The sequence below is a fragment of the Larus michahellis genome, chromosome 5 (genome assembly GCF_964199755.1).
Source record: "Larus michahellis chromosome 5, bLarMic1.1, whole genome shotgun sequence".
Taxonomy (NCBI): Eukaryota; Metazoa; Chordata; class Aves; order Charadriiformes; family Laridae; genus Larus; species Larus michahellis.
Window position 1 is genome coordinate 37,131,003 of NC_133900.1, and position 18,772 is coordinate 37,149,774.

General features: G+C 43.1%; 1 protein-coding gene across 5 annotated transcripts in view; it reads left to right on the top strand.

Annotated features, from left to right (window-relative positions):
* Positions 1 to 3,818: 3,818 nt before the first annotated feature.
* Positions 3,819 to 18,772, top strand: part of FAM13A (family with sequence similarity 13 member A) — a 135,406-nt gene continuing 120,452 nt past the window's right edge. For 4 of the 5 annotated variants that reach the window (XM_074589589.1, XM_074589591.1, XM_074589588.1 and 1 more), the window contains exons 1-3: positions 3,942 to 4,073; positions 6,738 to 6,927; positions 10,464 to 10,673. In XM_074589589.1, the coding sequence (XP_074445690.1) occupies positions 4,047 to 4,073; positions 6,738 to 6,927; positions 10,464 to 10,673 (427 nt within the window). In that variant the 5' untranslated portion in view covers positions 3,942 to 4,046. Of the gene's footprint in view, positions 4,074 to 6,737; positions 6,928 to 10,463; positions 10,674 to 18,772 lie in introns of all 5 variants that reach the window. The other variant, XM_074589593.1, reaches the window with a different exon arrangement.

Genomic DNA, 18,772 nt, shown 5'->3' on the forward strand with positions numbered 1-18,772 from the left:
GCAGCTTGCACGGCATTTAGGCAGAAATTGTGTAACGTGCTTTGTGCTTTTAGTCTCCCACGTATACGTTTAACAACCACTGTGATTTTTAGGATGACTTCACACAGGCATAGAGATTTGCCTGGGCAAAAGTTAATTGATGTGATATAATTTCAGTTTGGGGAGGGGGGGTGACATTTCTGTGTTGTGCTACAAGCCAGGAGCTGGGGTGGCAGCAGCAGCACTTCTGCAGCTGGTACTCTATTGCTATTTTAAAAATCCGGCTTTCCCTGGATCATAACCTAAATTATCATGCAGTCCTGCAATGGCACTGTTTCTCTGCAGCACAGCAAAATTACTTAGATCATCAAACCCTGAAATGTCAAAGAGTTTTGCACAGACGTGTTTAACTTTGTAATTAGGTAAGCCTGAAAAAGCCTGGTATTATTTTAAATAATTTTATAATTAGTACGACTGCCTCCATTTTATTGATTCAGTAGGTTGGTAACCCCACAGCTTATGTGTACATTAATTTTGTACTCAGCTATTTGTTTTTCCTTGGTTCCTTATAGTTAGTATTTCACTGAGCCAAACTACTTCAGTAATACTTCATACAGATGCCTTGATCAAAGTGAATCCCATGCTTTTTATCACATGCTTTTTAAATTTTTATATTTTTTTTTTTTTTAGAAAAGGTGTCTTGTTATTGCTTTTTGGATTAGAAGTTCCAGTTTGTTACACAATGGCAGAGAAACCTGTCAGCCAGATGCGTTGGGCTGGCAATTTCCAGCAGTTCTTGCATGCTTCTTGATTTGTCTCCTTCTCTTCCCTGCACCTACCAGGTCTCACACCATGCTGGTCACTGGAGTGTGCCCCACGTTTGCTTGGACTGGCCTTTTCATGAGTGCCCTGGAAGTGTCCCGCAGCTGGCTACTTGGAGAGAATGGAGTAACGTTCAAGCATGCCAGAGCTGGCAGTAGACATTTATTTCACAGCAGCCTGCTTTTATGCTGGCTGTTGTGAAATAAGTGCTGAATTCTGATGTCACAGTGGAAATGATGAATAATAGTCAGGTTAAAGCAACATATTGCATAGCAGAGATAATGGGATTATTCACAGAAGTGGCGTGAGGAAGTTCCTTTGAACTTCTAACACTACCCCAGCTGTTCTTTCCCTCTGGGAATGTTGTTTCAACATCTGAGGTTAAATGCCTTATTTGTAAACAAGTGGAGGGGAAAAAAAAAATATTTTTCTCCTTTCTTGATTCGTTGCATGATTTTATTAGCCTGTCCTTTGCAGAGTTTTCACATTAGCTTTTAGAGCTGTTATGTGGAATTAGAGAGTAGATGATGAGGTGTGTATCTCGGAGAAATATTCTGTTGGCTCCCCCTTAAGACAGGCACATTAAAAAGCCATTGAACACTTCTTGCACACAGATGATAACCGTAGCTGAGAACTATAGGAAACAACTGTGTGACCAGGCATGATACGTCAAAAGTTAGTGACGTTCCACTTGTAGGTCTCATAGGCTTTTCATCAGTCTTTCACAATGCGTTTGCTCTGATTCGAGCTCTCATGGCTCTAGACATATGACAAGTTGCATAAATATTCATCCTGCAGTTGTACTGCCCATGCAGTATAGTATTCCTCAGGAGTAGAAAAGGGAAGAGACAGTGATTTGATGCAACACCTTAGCCAGAGAACATGAAATAGCATAATAGGGATCTTATACAGAGGTGTGATTTTTTGCTTTGTTTTTTGGAGTTTTTTGGGTTTTGGAGTTTTTTTGCTTCTCTGTGATAGGCATGACTGCTTCTGATTTTTTTTCTACGGGTTTTTCTGAATTGCTTGCAGGAAAACAGTGAAGGTTTCCTGAGCAGGGCCCAACCCTATGGTTAAATACCACAGCACATCTTGGATAACTTCTGTGGTGCCAGAAGTACGTGCTGGTGTTCCCCATTCATCACACCTTTCTTTTCAACAGTTATCCTGAGGAGCACTGGTTCAGTGAAAGGAGAGGAGGAAGATCAGGATATATAGAAACATGTCTTTGTGGGAAAGGTGGAAGGTGCAGGAAGGAAACCACTTAACTTCTAAGCTGCGGTTAAGAAAAAGTTCAGGTAAATCGTACTCTGCCCTGCACAGGGGAAGCTGGCCCTCGGGGGGTGCTGCTGAGGAAAAGTTAGGACAGGAAAAGGCTTTGAGGAAGTTTCAGTCCAGTTTCCATTCTTCTGCCACACAGGAGACATGTATGCTGGCCTCCAGATCTCTCAAGACTTTAAGCAAGTACAGAAACATCTTTATTAACCGAGAGAAAAGTTACCAGCGTGTCACAGCCTGACATGCTCCACGACAGAAGTGTGACTTTCCCGGCTCTGATCAACAGCTGTGGTGGAAAAATACTGTACTCCAGCCAGCGCACTGGCTCTGGGGCTGCTGCCACTGGTGCTTGTCTCCTGGTCTTGCTTTTTATAGAATGAGAATGTACCTGCTGCCTCTCGACATACATTTACAAAAGCCTTAATGCCGTAGCTGCTGTTCACTGTGGGTTCATGTCTGAACTCTTCACCTCCAGGGAGCTGCAGTTTCTCATCGTTCACTCTCCAGATTACAGTTTGAAGCATGCCGTTGGGTTTTACTGTGGAGCTGCAATTAGGACTAAGGAGGAGAGCACTGTGTGTGATTTATGTGAAAAGCATGTTAGAGGCTTACAGTAAATAGAGTGGGATAGAGGAGGAGGAGGAGGATGTTACATCAGCTCACTTTGAGAGTTCCACAGCAGACTTAAAAGGAAACATTATAATGCCACAGTCTAACTTTCTGTTGTAAACTCGCAAACTGGGAAAGCAGTCATTTGGGATTAGACTGGCTTAGAGAGGAAAACAGAAACTGAGTATGAAGGAGATTCTGACTGTGGTACTTAATAAAAAGTAAATTGTGAATGAAAAATCAAATCTGCAGGTAGCATTTTCCCTCCTTGACAGAGAGCTCAAAAAAATGTTTTTCCTCCCTTTTTCTCTACTTGGGCAGACTTTCTTTCGTCCCCATACCAGAGGCGGGTATTTCTGAGCAGCACTTTCCAAAGACCTTCGCTCCTACCCGATGCTGAGGCCCTGCTGAACAGTGCTTGCATCTGAGCGGATACAGAAATAAGCGCGTGCGCGTGCTTTTCTTCCACAAAAAAAATGGTCAAACATTTGAAACGCCGCAACCCCTCAGTGCCGTTTTGAAACACGCTTTACGTTTCTAGGACAAACCCTGCTTCCAGCCTGTGGTGACGAGGAGCGGGGTGCTGGGGGAATGAATTCCTCTTCCAGCCGCTGCCGTGGGGTGACTGAAGGCAGTTGCTGGCTTGGGGGTGGGGGGTGTCCTCCCCCTCCCCTTGTGGCTTCAACTTCTCTCTTATTTCACCAATATCATCCCTAGATGGAAAATCGCAGGGGAGTTAGGTTTACACTACTTCATGTTTTTTAAATTCAGGCTGAACACTGCACCACTCTCTGGTGCTTGGCTGGGCCCTGGCACATCCGACGGTGCCGTCAGAGGCTTCCTTGGCGCAGCGCTGTGTTTTTGCCTGTCTGACTTGACTCCATGCCGCCTCTGTGTTAACCTTTAAGCCTGTGAGGGCAAGAGATGTGCAGAGTTTTCACCACGCCAAGGGCCCCGCCAGCCTTACTTGGCTGGAAGCGGGTTTGGCGCTGCCGTTTTCACAGACACGGTCCTGTTCCGACCGAGCCCAGACCCTCACGCAGGCGGGCTGCCCCCGCTTCCCTCTCCGCAGCTGCCCGGGGTGGCGGTGATGGAGGGAGGGCCTTTCCCTCGCCCGCCATGACCCGGAGAGCCTTGGCGAGGGAGATTCCCGGCCCCTCCGCCTCGCCGAGCCCCGCCGGCGGCTCCCGCGGGAGGGGCAGGGGGCAGGCCCTGCTCCCCCCGCAGGCCGCGGGGCGGGCCGGCAGGGCAGGCAGCAGCCGCGGGCCGGGCCTCCCGCCTTGAGGGGGCCGCCGGGGCCAGTGGAGGCGGGGGCGCTGAGGGCGGGCTGCGGGAAGGCGTCCCAGCCGCCGGCCGGCATGGGGGCCGGGGCGCTGGCCATACGCGTGAGTAGGGGCCGGGCCGGGAGGACGGGGCCGGGGGCGGCGCTGGCGGGGGAGCGCGGCCGGGCTGTGGGGAGCGGGGGGTGGATGGCTGCCGCCTCCCGCCCTCCGCCGGGGTCCCTTGCGGGGCTGGGGGGAGGAGAGGCCGGCCTGGGCCCGGTGCCTTCTCTCCTCCCCAGCACTCCCCTTCTCCCCTCACCGCGTCTGGGGGAAGGTGAAGATTAATAACGGCGATTTTGGTTGTTTTTCTTTCTTTCCTTTCCCGTTCTTTTAAGCTAGCCAGCAACTGCCTTGCATGGTTCTCTGTGTTAAGGTTGTTGGATGAGCTGAAAAAGTGCCTCCCTGTGGCATATAAATAGCTTTTCTCAACTCCAGGCATGCCGCCTGGGCGGCACTTCCAGGCGGTGTCGTGCAGAGATGATTAAATTGCTTTTTCCAGTCTTGGTGATCAGTAACAGTTGCGTTAATGTTTGGGCAATTTTTCCCTGTGTAAAATCAGATCTTCCATCTATAAGATCATATAACGTTGAACTCTTTGTTTTGCAGCTGTTTTGAGGGAGCGATTTCATTTTGATTTTGGTTAGATGTATATTTTGGATAATTACGCGTAATGTTTTGTTCCCAGTTAGCGCATCCTCTCCAGATCCTGAAACAAACTCAGAAAATTTCCTCTGCTATTCCTGTGGACGAGGGAAGTGTCTCTTGTTTCTCTTGCAAATCTAAGTCGTGAGTTTCCCCAAGTAAATCCAGCTCCGTGACTCAGGTTTTCAAATGCTGAAATGGAAACAGGCTGGAAACCTGTAACTGAGCAAGACTGTGAGGCTAATTGGAGGCCTTAATTGGAAAAGCTCTTTTGAGCATCACAGCTGCTCAGAAACCGCTCAAAGGATTTTTGCTGTCTTCTGAATTTAACCTAGGCTACATGATTTTTGCCTTGGTATGTGTCTGCCTGGAGTGAAAATCATACATTATTCATTTAATCCTGAATGGGAACATCTCTTTTTAAAAGCGATGTCATATTTTAATAAGTCAGTGAAATTTCAGTTCAAACACCGATGTATGTACTGTTTATTGCAAATATTTATTAGGTGGTCACAATAATGCTACTTTTATTTATATATTGCAATTCTGTTTCACAAATACTAAAACATATTTGTGACACTTATACAAGCAACATCTTTCTTAAAGATTAGCTAAGTGTTGCATAGGACCTGGAACTACATGACACACGTGCTCCAGATAGCTGTGTTTAATGGGAAAACCACAGCAAAGTGAATGAAATGAACCGCCAGATCATTTTATATCTGAAAGAAGGACGCTCATGCTTAATAGCAGCACTGATGCAGATGTTCATGTTGCTTACAGACTGCAGTAAAAATATTGTCTCAGAAATTAAGATATTTCAAGGGGTTTGTTTAAAATAAAAGATGCATGCCTTGCTAAAATCTGTCATAACACAGTCAAGCACCAAGACCTAGGCAAGAGTCTGAGCATGTTTTGTTACTGTACAATATTCTCTATGTGTAAGGTTTCTACTACCTGTTTGTTAATAACACACAGTAGGAATAAGTTAATTTTTAAGCATCAAGCTAGTGGTGGACTTCTTAAGCAAATAGATTGAACTCCATGGTATAAGTGGCCCTCGGTTCCTGCAGCGTGATGTCAGAAACATGAGGAAATTCATAAATACAAAAACTTATTATTTTTTTTTAAGTGGTGTTTGCTGGGTTGTACTGTGCTTGTCTGTATTAGTGAAATAATGCTTAGGGGTGTGTGGAAATCACAGCTGTGGTAGGTGATGCTGCTGCTCTGCCGTCTTGAGCTCTTTCCAAACCTGCAATACCGTATGCTGGTTTAGATTTCTGCCTATTATTGATCCGATGAATTAATTCTGTATTATGTTATTCCCTTGGGTTTTATTGTCTATGGTCTCATGTTTTCCATGTCACTGCAACTCAAAACTTGTGAGAATGGCGCGCCTCCAGAAGAACCTATGTGCTATATGCAATTAAGAGTTTATTGTGGAGTGTTTTTTCCACCACTCTTATTATGTGTGATTAAATTACATAGAAAATTGGTTCCGTTTTACCTCAAACCAGGACATTTTCTAACCCTAAAACCTCAGTAATTAAATTTCAGACTTAGCAGATACTAGACATAACATAAAATCTTTCGTAAGGATCCATCTCATGTGACAGCGGCCAAAATGAATGCCTAGGGAATAGCATCTGGAAGGGAGGGTGCAGTGAACCTTTCCCATGGTACTCTCCCAGACTCTGATAGGCATCCTGGAGACAATCTGAGCTAATGGTGGGCTATTGAGATTTTTTGTGTTTGTGTTGGTCCAGTGACTTCTGTAACCCATGTGGACTGCATGAGTTACAAAAGCAATCTCCTGCTAGTCCCAATTACTTGAAACGTATGAAAGTGTGTCTTTTTACCTTAACTACAGACTACTTACACTCTTTTCCTGTTAGTTACTCTTCCAGTTTTTTCTCTGTTCATTTATATTTCCCTGCTTCGCAGAGATTTTCCTATGGATTAAAAGGAAGTAAGACCAAAACTTTATTCTGGAGCGTAAAAGCCAGTTTTGATGGATGTGCGTACGTTGTAGCTATTTCTGCAGCAAATGTGACTAACACACGTTTTTTCCTCTGTTCCTTTAAGCAAAGCAAATCGGCTGTGAGATTGAAGGAGGACATGAAAAAGATAGCCGCGCTTCCACTGAACAAGCAGAGGGACACGACCTGTCCAAAGGTGTTTGGTGTGAGTCTTCTGGAGCTCCAGCAGCAGGGGCTGAGCAAGAACGGCATCCCAATAGTTGTATGGAATATAGTCGAATACCTCACCCAGCATGGTAAGCTTAATAGAGTCCCTTTGCTTAGTGGCACTTGTTATGTAAGACTCTTCAAAGGGAGGGATCTGTCTCTTTTGTGGAATAGGAGCTGAATAAGGTTGTGGCACTAACCACATACAAAGAATATTACTGTATGTGGTTTGCTTCTTTTTCTTTCTGCCTTGATGCTGAACTTACCCCTATAAACATCCTATTAAAAAGTAAACTACAGTGTTACGAAGCAGCACGCTCTCATAAATAAGCTGTTCAGTTCATAAATGGAATGTATTTCATTTGTGAATGTTTGTGTCATTTTCTGGTTGCAGAAAAATTGCCTGTAACTTTCTGGCAGTGAGAGACATAAATATATAGATCTATATATTCACCTGCATGCACACACCCCATCAGAGTACATTACTGAATAGGAATACATGTTCTTACAGGTTTTCAGATAAATTCCAATTATTATTAATTCCCTCAGGGCAGTAGGTGTCCAGTTCTTAGCTTCTCTTTGCATTCATTTAATAGGACTTTAGTTGCTGTTGTTGAAATACATCTCTTTGTAGAAATCTAGAGCACCGTTCACCACTGGGTAAAAAACTGGCTGGATGGCTGAGCCAAAGAGTTGTGGTGAATGGATTTAAATCCAGTTGGCAGCTGGTCACAAGTGGTGTTCCCCAGGGTTCAAAATTGGGGCCAGTTCTGTTTAATATCTTTATCAACAATCGGGATGAGGGGATCAAGTGCACCCTCCGTAAGTTTGCAGGCAACAACAAGTCGGGTGGGAATGTTGATCTACTTGAGGGACGGAGGGCTCTACAGAGGGATCAGGACAGGCTGGATCGATTGGCCAAGGTCAATGCTATGAGGTTCAACAAAGCCAAGTGCCAGGTCCTGCACTTGGGTCACAACAACCCCATGCAGCGCTACAGGCTTGGGGAAGACCGGCTGGAAAGCTGCCCAGTGGAAAGGCTGAATATCAGCTGGCAGTGTGCCCAGGTGGCCAAGATGACCAATAGCTTGTATTAGAAACGGTGTGGCCAGCAGGACTAGGGAAGTGATCGTCCCCGTGTACTAGGCACTGGCGAAGTGCAACCTTGAATACTGTGTCCAGTTTTGGGCCACTCACTACAAGAAACACATTGAGGTGCTGGAACACATCCAAAGAAAGGCAATGAAGCTGGTGAGGGGTCCAGAGCACAAGTGTTGTGAGGAGCGACTGAGGGAGCTGGGATTGTGTAGCCTGGAGAAAAGGAGGCTGAGGGGAGACCTTATCACTCTCTACAGCTACCTGAAAGGATGTTGTAGAGTGGTCTCTTCTCCCAAGTAACAGGTGATAGGACAAGAAAAAATGACCTCAAGTTGTGCCAAGGGAGGTTGAGATTAGATATTAGGAATATTTTCTTCACTGGAAGGGTTGACAAACACTGGAACAGGCTGCCTGGGGTTGAGTGATTGAATCACCATCCCCAGAGGTATTTAAAAGACGTAAATGTGATGCTTAGGGACATGGTTTAGTGGTGGACTTGGTAGTGTTAGGTTAATGGTTGGACTCAATCTTAAAGGTCTTTTCCAATCTAAATGATTCTATGATTGGTGCACAGATGTATCCTCTGGCAGTTGTTCAGCAATGGAAAAGATTTTGTGGAGGTAGTTTCATCTTGTAAGAAGCTGCATCTGGTTTTACCCTAAGGTTTTTCTTTCAGCTACTCAGTAATGATAATCCAATTGCAGAGTCTTAGATTCCATGTCTGTATCTTGATAGACCCTTAGAAGCTGATAGATGCAAACATGGCTTGAAAGTTAGCTTGGATTAAGGTACGGTGCAAATTTAAAATATGATCCTACCTTTACACATCAGCATCTTGCTTGATCTATTTCGGCCTTCCTTAAAGTGGTGTGCTAGAACTCTGAAAGAGCAAAGATGGAAAAAGTTTTTGCCTCATTTAGGTTTAATCAAAACCAGAAGCTGACAAACGCTCTTGACTGCAAGTTGTGGGCTGTGCTCCGTGTTCCATAAAAAGATCTGAATCCCACGCAATTGTTTGCCAAATATGAACTAAACAAGCCAAGTCCTCTATTCTGCAGCAAAAGCTAGGCTTCTGAACGCCAAGGTGATTATCCAGTCCCGATAAAGATATAATCCATTCTCTTTCTGAAAAGTGCAAACAAGATCTCAAAGATGCCCTCTTACATGGGAAATTCTTGAAATGGGTTTCCTGTGCCTGCCCAATGTTTGCTTTGTGAATTAATGGTGAAGTTAACTGTGAAGACATTTTTAACAGAGGCCCGGGTATGAATTCAAACTATTTGGGGGCAGAGTGTTCTGTGAATCATGGTTACTGTTTGTTCAACATTGTCTTACAACTCCTATTCTGCAAAGATGCTGTAATAGACAATGTAGGGCTTTTTAAAGCCAGACCAGTTCAGAGTCTCTCTTCTAGCGCATAAGGAACTTACTACCCGTTTGTAAAAGCTGGGCTGACTGTTGGGCAGCTACCTCCTTGAACTAAGTTTGCATTAAGCTGTCTATTTTCAAATTTATAGGTAAAGCCAAGTTTTCCTGTTTTTTAGTCGTATCTGATCACTGTTACCATTCTGTTCTAGCCTCTATTTCCATAAATGACCGAGGAAGAATAAAGGACGTTTTATCTGTGTGGGGACTGTGTCCTTTGCTCACTTAGTGCTGCAAAAATGAAAATCATTATTCAGATGTGATGTTCGCTGCTGCCCCCAAGATGGCAGTACAGCATGTCACATAAGAATGTGTTTTGTGAATACTGGAATATAGGATCTGTAAGCAGTATCTTATATTAGTCAAGTGAAATGCTTGAGTGCTTATGCTTTTATTTTTTTCCTTACTATATCAGTTTGTCTTCTGGTCCAATAAAAGAGGTTATTTCTTCCCTACAAACTCTGCTGCATCGGTATAGATTTCTTGGACTGGAAGCATTCTGTCAGACTGCTGTTTTGAGATGTCTGCTCTGAACTGATAAAAACCATACCTTTTCTTTTTCATTGTGAAATACTTTGGGCTTCATGTTGTCCATAATGTACATTGGCTCACCAAGATTTTCTGCTATCTAAAGTTGCAGTGCTCGTTATGGAGTTACTGCTGCAATCGGCACACATTCAGATGTTTTTCCTTCACGATGGTCACAGGTAAGAAGCTGTTGCCCTACAACGTGAAGCTGGAAGTAGTCACGTGTGTGAATTTGGCAGAGTCCCACTGAAGGTAACAGGCTACTTCCAAAACCGAAACAGACCTGTTTTGTGGAGGTGTGGGGTTACATCAATGCCACTGAGTTTTGTGGGCTCTCAAAGAGTATCCCAGGCCTCAAGATCTGGTCACTAGTATTTTTTAATTGTCATAATCCAATTACTTGACTAGAGGGGGCTTCTGGGGGGAAAAATTCTATTTTTAAAAAAAACTTTGTTGTATCAATTGCCCTTCTTTGCATTATTACAAGTGCATTATTCACACTATATTGTCTGTTTAATTATATCACTGGGATGTCTTAGTTCAGATCAATCTCATATGCAATATATAATTACAGGTATGACGCAGGAAGGCCTCTTCAGGGTAAACGGCAGCATGAAAATGGTAGAACAGTTGCGTCTGCAGTACGAGCGTGGAGAAGAGGTGGAACTTGTTAAAGATGGTGATGTGTATTCAGCAGCCAGTCTGTTGAAATTATTTTTGAGAGAGCTGCCAGATGGGATTATCACGTCTGCCTTACATCCCAGGTTCATTCAGCTTTACCAGGGTAAGTGAGAGGTAAAATCTCCATCCTTCAACGCACTTTCTTTCTGGACAATTGGTTATGCAGTGACCATAACCAATATTCTCTTAGTTTACCTACTTTGTTCTGCATTTTCTTTGACTTTAGCTCTCACCTGCTCCCAGAGTGCTCACAGATGTGCAATTCTGTTACAAGACACAGGAAATTGTTTCTTATGTATTTGGTAAAGTCTGGACTATTTCTGATTCTCTAATCCAGTTATATCTGCTGAATATAAACTGAAACAATCAGCTGGTTTCTTTGAGTGAGCTTGTAGACAATAGCTGCAGTCTCTTTAGGACACAGATTTACCTCTGTTTTGCTAGGGTGATTTCTGGCAATTACATTCCAATGGACTCTGAAAAAGTTATAACAACTTTATCTGCTAATCAAATTGAATATCCATTGGGCCCAAAGCATACACTGTCAAAGTTTCTACTTCTCACTAAGTAATGTGATTGTCCATCAAAAAATGAGCCAGTTTGCAAGGTAACAGCAGACTTTATGTTTTATTCCCTGTCATAGCACGCAACGGTCTTCTTTTTTCTTTTTTTTTATTCCCCTCCAAGTGGTGGATCAACCAAAAGAAAGAACATCACTTATGCTGTAGAAAGTTGAAACTTGCACAACTATCTGTCAAATGGTTTCTCAATCTAATTCATCTGTATCAGACACTCTGTGTTGTTGTTATGTGGAATAGGTGGTGATTGGCCCTGTTCCTTGACGGTGTGGGTCAGCGGCAGTTCTTTTCTCTTGCTGGAGGCGGTTGATGCCTCTTCTTGCTGTCTTCCTAAGAAGCTGCAAAGTGAGTGGGTAAACGCTACTAGAGTAGTGCTCTTTACAGTAAAGCAGGCAAACGTGATGCATGATGCAGAGGAGGAATGTGCGGTCTGACATGGATCCCCAGTGGAAGATGGTGCAAAGTACTCACACTCTTGTCCTGAGGTTTCGCTTCCACTTTTCTTGCCTGCAGTGGAAATGAAGTTTAGCCATTGCCTGGAGGAGGGAGAACACAACCGTGTCTTTTCTTTCTTTCTTATTTGGGGCTGTACAAACTGTTGAGGGTGCACTAGAGAAAAACTTTGTGCCTTCGCTTGAGTGCAGGCATTTCAGCTGTAATCAGGTTGCATGTGGGCTGTGTAAAATACCTTCCTCATTTAGTAAAGTTGTCTGGGGCTCAAGGATAGGGTTCAGGAAGTGTTGTGTAGGAAGGTGCTCTTGTTTTAGAAAGTCCCTTTTTTCTGGTCATAGCTGTGCTTTCTTTTGGGTCTTTTAGATTTCACCAGGTCTGACTCATGAGCTGTATTTAATTATGTTCTTTCTCATAAATCACTATTTAAGTGGAAATTTTGTTTCAACTCACACTTTCCCTCTTCTACATCCCTGTCCCCACAAAGGTCATACTGGTGTATTGTGCCAGGAATTACTGATGTACTTTGAACAGTGCAGTTTGTGGAAAGTTTCATTTATTCATTCCTGCTTCCCACAGGAAATGCAAAACCCCCCCAGTACTTTCTATGAAAATGAGATAGATATCCTTACTTAGTAGATTTACCCACCAAGCTTTCTTGTTTGAAAAAAAAGTTACTGGTGTAACTTATGAACCCAGCCCTGCAAGAGCCAGTCCAACTGTGACCTGTCTTCATAGCTAAGTCTACCTGTATTGCAAAATAAGCTCCAGTTATAGTCCCATTATAATTTTGACTAGGAAAAAAATAATCTTACTTGAAAAATGCCAGATTGGCTGTTATGGCAGCAGGAAGGCTTTTGTAAAGTTTGATGAAAACCAAGGGGTTTTTCGTGCCCCAGAAAATACAGCATAAAGGAGTTGCTGCCGAAGGCACTGATGACTTTCATTGGGTTCAGATTAGTTTAAGTGGTAGATGGGCCTTTGTTTACAGTTAAATGATCAACCAGCTGTGCAGGATTGAAAGTTATCTATTCACTTATCAAAGTATGTACAGGGGTAGTTGTTGCAAAATGGTACCAAGAGGGTGCATGCATGGGTGTTCTTTCTGTAAACTATGAAGAAAGTAGGTCAAGCTGTTTGTGAGCCAACAGGTTATTAAAAAATAACTTTGAATCTGGAGCCGCTTCACTGCATGTCTACAGTGAAGGCAATGACAAGCTCTGTTACAACCTCTGTATTCCCTTCTGTTGAAGCTTTGCATGGGAAATGATTTTTTGGGATTATGTTAGAGTTCGTTTGGAATATTTTCAGGGATTGGTATCAGCATTTTTTTAAGCCAGCTGCAATCTTGGCCTGAGAATAACACACAATTACTTTACTTGCTATATAAATTTTTAGGGTGTGATTACCCTAGTTAAAAATAGCTGGACTGAAAATTACAAATTTACCTGGAGCTGTAACCCTTTTTAATACCAGGTATAGCATTTGTTACCAAACCGAAGAGTAAATAATCTGCCCTTTTATGAAAAAGCAGGCACCTGACCCATTAGTAGTTCAGGAAGTCCACGCAGCTGGTTTGGCGTGCTGTCTGCAGCCTGTGCGATGTCGTGTGAAACGGAGCTCTGCACGCTGCCCCCAAATCCTGATGCATTACTGTTTATATAAATATTCGGTGTAATGCCAAGACTATTCCATTCCAGAAAACATCACGTATTGTATCCTGAAGGCCATTTGGTGTGTCCTGATGTTCTTTCTCTGCCCTTGGAGAAGGGCAGTGGCAGTGGGAGCTGAGAAAGCCTCCTTCTGTAAATTATGCTGATCGGAGATGTGCATTATAAGTGCAGGCCAGGGACACACTGATAGTGATCTTTGTGTTGGCTGGTCTCCTCAGAGCGCGTGACAAATATGAAGGCAGCTCCTTGCAGGGAGTTCTGGGGTAAAAAATGTCCATCACCATCTCTTTTGTAACTGAGGCTTCACTGCAGAGCAGAGCTGTGGCTGCCTGTACAAAACAGGCTGTGCTTACAGAGCGATGAAAGTTTCTTTCAGAAACCTCAGCTGGAAGAAATCAGCAGCTTCCATACAGCAATCCCTGCTTGAGCTTGTTTATTCCTTCTGGCTTTTCATTCCTTATCTTTTATATCGTGATCAGTGACTCTTAAAACATTTGTACATAGTAGGAACTCTATGCACAGCTCTTATCCCCTTTCACAGGTCACTTGCTTTCAGCAAGACAGGTTGCTATTGTACTTTTCCTTTTTAGCATATAGAAAGCTTTTCCCTTATGTAAATTTCTTTTTTGTCATTTGTGTTGCATTCCCTCCTTCAGCGGGGGTACAGTGAAATATGGGCTCCTGTCTTCCTTTGGTACTCAGTCTAATTAAGTTAAATGCTATTGGATTGCTCTGGCTTCTCGACATTGCTCCATCCTAGAGAATTTATGTTTTTTAGTGGGCAGCAGCTAGATGCAAGTTCTATCTCACGTACCTCCTCCTGCTCACAGCCTTCTGTGACTGGAAAGGTTTTGTCTGGTGCCCGTAAACAGCCCTCCTAGTTTCTGGGAGAGGGATGGGAGATGGTGGAAGAGAAGGAGCAGCTCCCTTCTGGATCAACAGGTCGCTTTAGGGAATGCTTAGTAGCCAGCAGCTCTTTGAGTTACATGAACAAGCAGAACCAAAAATATAGATTGTGTTGGGAGATTTTAGAGGTCGAATTTCAACCTGACCAGTGACTGTGAAAATGAATAAATTAGTGTGAAAATGAATAGATGAGAGCTGACCCTTTCACCGCAGTAACTGCAGCAGTGCAGCAAACCAGATTCACTAGTTGTCTGTGGTTCTTCAGGCCCCTGTGGCATGATTTTAACCTTTTCCTTTGGCTTTTATTGTCATTTTGGTTTTATTGGGACTAGTTCCAAACTAGAGAAATAACTTCTGTTTTCCACATGCAGAAGGTGTTTGTTATGCAGTAAAAACTCTTGGAACTGTATTTCTTATGCAGATGATGACACTCAGCAGAGCTGCAAAAGAAATGAGTGTGCTCTGCTCCCGGTATGTAGGAATGAAGCATAAATACAGCACTGCAAAGTGCCATAATGATGCAGAGCGAGGGGTCTCAAGTAGGAATGTGAAGACAACCTTGTTATGACAAGGACTTACAGCATTTCTGCTACTGATGGCAACAAGGCAGGATTTTTTTTTTTCCTCTGGGGCAGGATCATGTCTGAAGCAGATTGCTTCTTGGCAGAGAGAGGCTGAAGTCCCACTTCTTGTAGATTGTGGAGGTGGAAAGGAATGCTTTGATTCCTCCAACAGCCTGGTGGGTGCAGTGGTACTGCAATGTACAACCTGCTGCCTGTGTGCCGAAGATTAACTTCCTAGGGCACGTTGATAGCTATAGACAGATGCAAGCTTTTCTGTCTGCTCTCCAAGCCGGTAGTATGCAAGGCAGCTGAAAGCTATGCAGACGTGGTAGCATGACACTGAGCCCTAGACTCTCTTCCTAGCCTCCCAGCAGAGATAATTAGCTAGGGCATGGCACTGCGCTGATACGGTTTCAGTGCTTCCAAGCTGGAGTTGTTTGGGGTCAGACCATTTGAGATATGAGCAAAGCAATTACACACACCTGTCTGCAGGCATCCGTACCTTCAGTGATGTTCAGGCAGCATGCGTTGGAGGTGGAAGGAGTAGCATGAAGAGGGATGGATTGGGGAATTAGATCGTGTCTGTAGCATGTCAAAGAAACTCAATATGTTCAGAAATAGGATGAACCATTGGAAAATATGTAGCTCGTGTTGTGATCTGTGGGTGTATGCTGAAATTAAATGAGACTGAAAACACCCTTGGAAATATGTCTGTGCCTCCTACACTGTTGATGCTCCTGTTTCTAGTTAATTAACATGTTTAGAGAGACTACCTGTCTCCTTGACTCGTCCCTCAGTAGTGAGTCCCTAGTTCAGCTTTGAGGTGCCCTTGTGGCTTCCTGGGCCCTCTTCCTGTCATGCTGTGTTCTGTGTCCTCCGGCTGCCTAGACGTGGGTTGGGGCTGCTGGGTTTGTTCTCTTCCTCAGCCCAGAAACCACCGTCTCATCGCTGGTTTCAAGACCTTCCTGGCTGCTCATCAAGCTAGGCTTCTCCTGCAGACCTCTGCTGGGCTGCCCTCTGCTTCACGTGGCTTCTGGCATGCTCCCAAAATAAAGAAGAAAATGCGTTTGACTCTGCCTTGAAACCACCCTTCCCTTAGCCTTCATTCTTGTTTTACTCCTTTCTCCTTCTCTCTGTTGTATTGGGCAAAATTTTCAAAAGAGCTTCATGTGCTGTGCTTGAAAATCACGAGTGTGTTGGTAGCTGGGCGTATCTGGAAATATGACTTGAATATAGGTTCCTGAATTGCCTTTGAAAATCTGGCACTCTGCTGCTTCCACTAGTGACAGGCTCGTTTGTCTTATCTCAGGATGCTGCAGAGATGGAAGCATATGCTTAGCTTCGTGCCACCCTTTTTAATCTGACGGAATAAGAAAGACTGCACTTGGTAGTCTTGACTTCTATGGGACAGCTTGTACTTCACAAAATTAGGCGCGTAGATAAGCTTAGGGCTTTGGTACACTTGATGCCTCTCTGCATGGTAGCATAAACAGCTCTGGTCCTCTAATGTTTCTGTGATGGTCAGTACCAGCTGACTAAACCTTAGTAATTGACTTTGAAGCAAAATGAAAAATTGTGTAGCAGGTGGACAAAAGGAGGAGAAATGCTCAAGCAATTGGTTGTCATGACTCGAGACTATTTTTGCGCTCTAATAAGTTGAAAAGATGTTTTATTTGAAGTAATATGGTCATGGATAGCAGAGGTACACTTGTCCTGGAAAATGTACAAAGTGCATGTAATACTGTGTATGCATGTCAGTTTCTAAAATCACCATGAATTGTAATAGTAATTTTTAAAAATAAAGGTGAAATCCATGAAATAAGCATCAGCGGCAGGCGAGTTAACAAATTAGTTTTGACTTTTTGATTGTATTGGGAGAAAGACTAAGTTCCTTCCCTTGGTTTTTCACTGGAAAAGGAGGAGAGAGAGGAAAGCCGTATTTTCTTTCTCCCGTTTCACAAGGACAAGGAATTTCATGGCTCAGTAAGTGGGGTTTGCTGCCTCATGTTGTTCAGTGTCTCCGTGTCCTTCAATTAGGGTAATTTCTCAAGATCTTATGATCTGATATCTGTCTCTGTTCTTGAAAGTACAGAAATGAACAAAGGTCTGGCTGTGCCCAGTGATAAGCATCTCTGATGTTGATCCACACCACATAATATATCATGGTTAATGAACAGGGACATCCTACCCACCAAATAAAACTGATACCACGAGGCCAATAGCTTTGTTTGTTGTCAGAGCACAAACCTGTGTTCAGCATATTTTGTGGTGGTTATTAGCATCTTTTTAGTTTGGAAGGGACGGAAAATCCTTCAGTAAATGGAAAAGTACCTGTCAGTCTAAAGCCCTAGTGGGAGCCTCAGAGAGGCAATTAGTTCTCAAGGGCATTCCCTAATTAGGGGGTGGTGTGATGGTGGTGGAAGAGGTGTGTTTTTTCTGAGATGGCTTTGGCTTTCCTTATCATAACTGCAAGCAATTTATAGTGGAAAACACTATGTGCTACTTGTTTTGTTATCTAAAGAGAAGTATGTTAGGAGGTGAATTTTAATGGTCTGGCTATGTGGAAATCAGTTGTGTTTTGTTTTTCTTTAAGCTTCATGAAAAGATAATTAGTAATCAAGTCAGAGACTGTCCAGTCCACTTTGATCAGTGCAAATACAAATCCAATTAAATTCCTTATTGTTATTCTATTTAATACAGCCTTCAGAAGCATCCTGAAATTTTGCAGTAGAAGTAAAAATAATAAATCAGATTTTTTCCTGTTACCAAGCTGATTCATAATAGTGGTCATGACTGTTTTTATTCTGTATAGCTCTAAAAAAATTTTTGAAATAAATACTTGTGATAAATAAGCAAATAAGTTTTTTTTTCTCATCTGCTTCATGCATATTTGATATTTGACTTTTCTAAAGGAGTTAATTTCTTAGCTGTAAAAGAAAAGAATATCATTAATCGGTTGAAATGTTTGGTCCTGTAATTTGACTGGCATTTTAAACTTTGGCCTGCTGTCATGAAAGAATTCATATTAAGTCTGCAGTACCAAAACAGATACATAAAAATGAATTCTTCATGCATATGAAAAAGGCTTCTCTCACCAGGTACTGTATTATGCATGTCATGTAAGGCAGGAAACCTAAGCTTGGAAGCAGATGAAATCCCACGAGTTCAACTGTATGAAGTGGCAAGTACATACATACAACATTCATTTCCCAAGATACATGTGGGATAAATCAAGTTTATTAGCCACAAAAATGTCTGGTTGTAAAACAGAAATCATATTGGGACTTAATGGTTAAATTCTCAGGAGTCACTTTCAGATATTTTTATACTGACTCCTGATTTACACAGCTAACCACTTTTCAAAGCATTCTACCCCTTCAATACTGTGCAATCCAGCCCTGGAATACTTCTGGGAAATGAAAAGTAAAAACAAAGATGAAACCTCTGAAGCATTTGTACATACCTTACACTGTGTTCAAAGCTCTGCCTTGTTTCTGCCTTGTTTCCACTGTGCTTTCCTCGCAAAAATGTTAGGGAAGTGTAAAATGTTCTCTGTTCCTGCAACACAAGAATGTTTTCCTGCCAGTCTTCTGCTCTGCGTGGTGGTAGCAGGGTGGACAGCGGAGGCAGCAATTAGTTGCTGAACCATTTCAGCTGCAGCCTGTTTTATTACATCTTCTTGACTAAAAATGAGTCTTGAAGACTGAGCAAGGTTTGGTTTTGATTGAATGCTGGGTGAGTCTCCTTGCTAAGGATCATAACATCCTCTGAATGAAAAATACCTTGTTACCCTGAGCTTGGGGAGGATGTCTGTATTCCCATGGTAAGCCAGCAGCTACACTGGGACAAGGCAATCTGTTACACAGAACACAAAGGATTAGCGTTTAGTGTGAGCTGACTTTGGCTTTGTGGAATAAAGACATTCTTCCAACCACTAGAACTGTTTTAAAACCTTAACATACATCTCTAAGGAAAAATCAATTACCCAATAACAGTCTTACAGCATTAACACCACCAACCTATAAGGCTGAT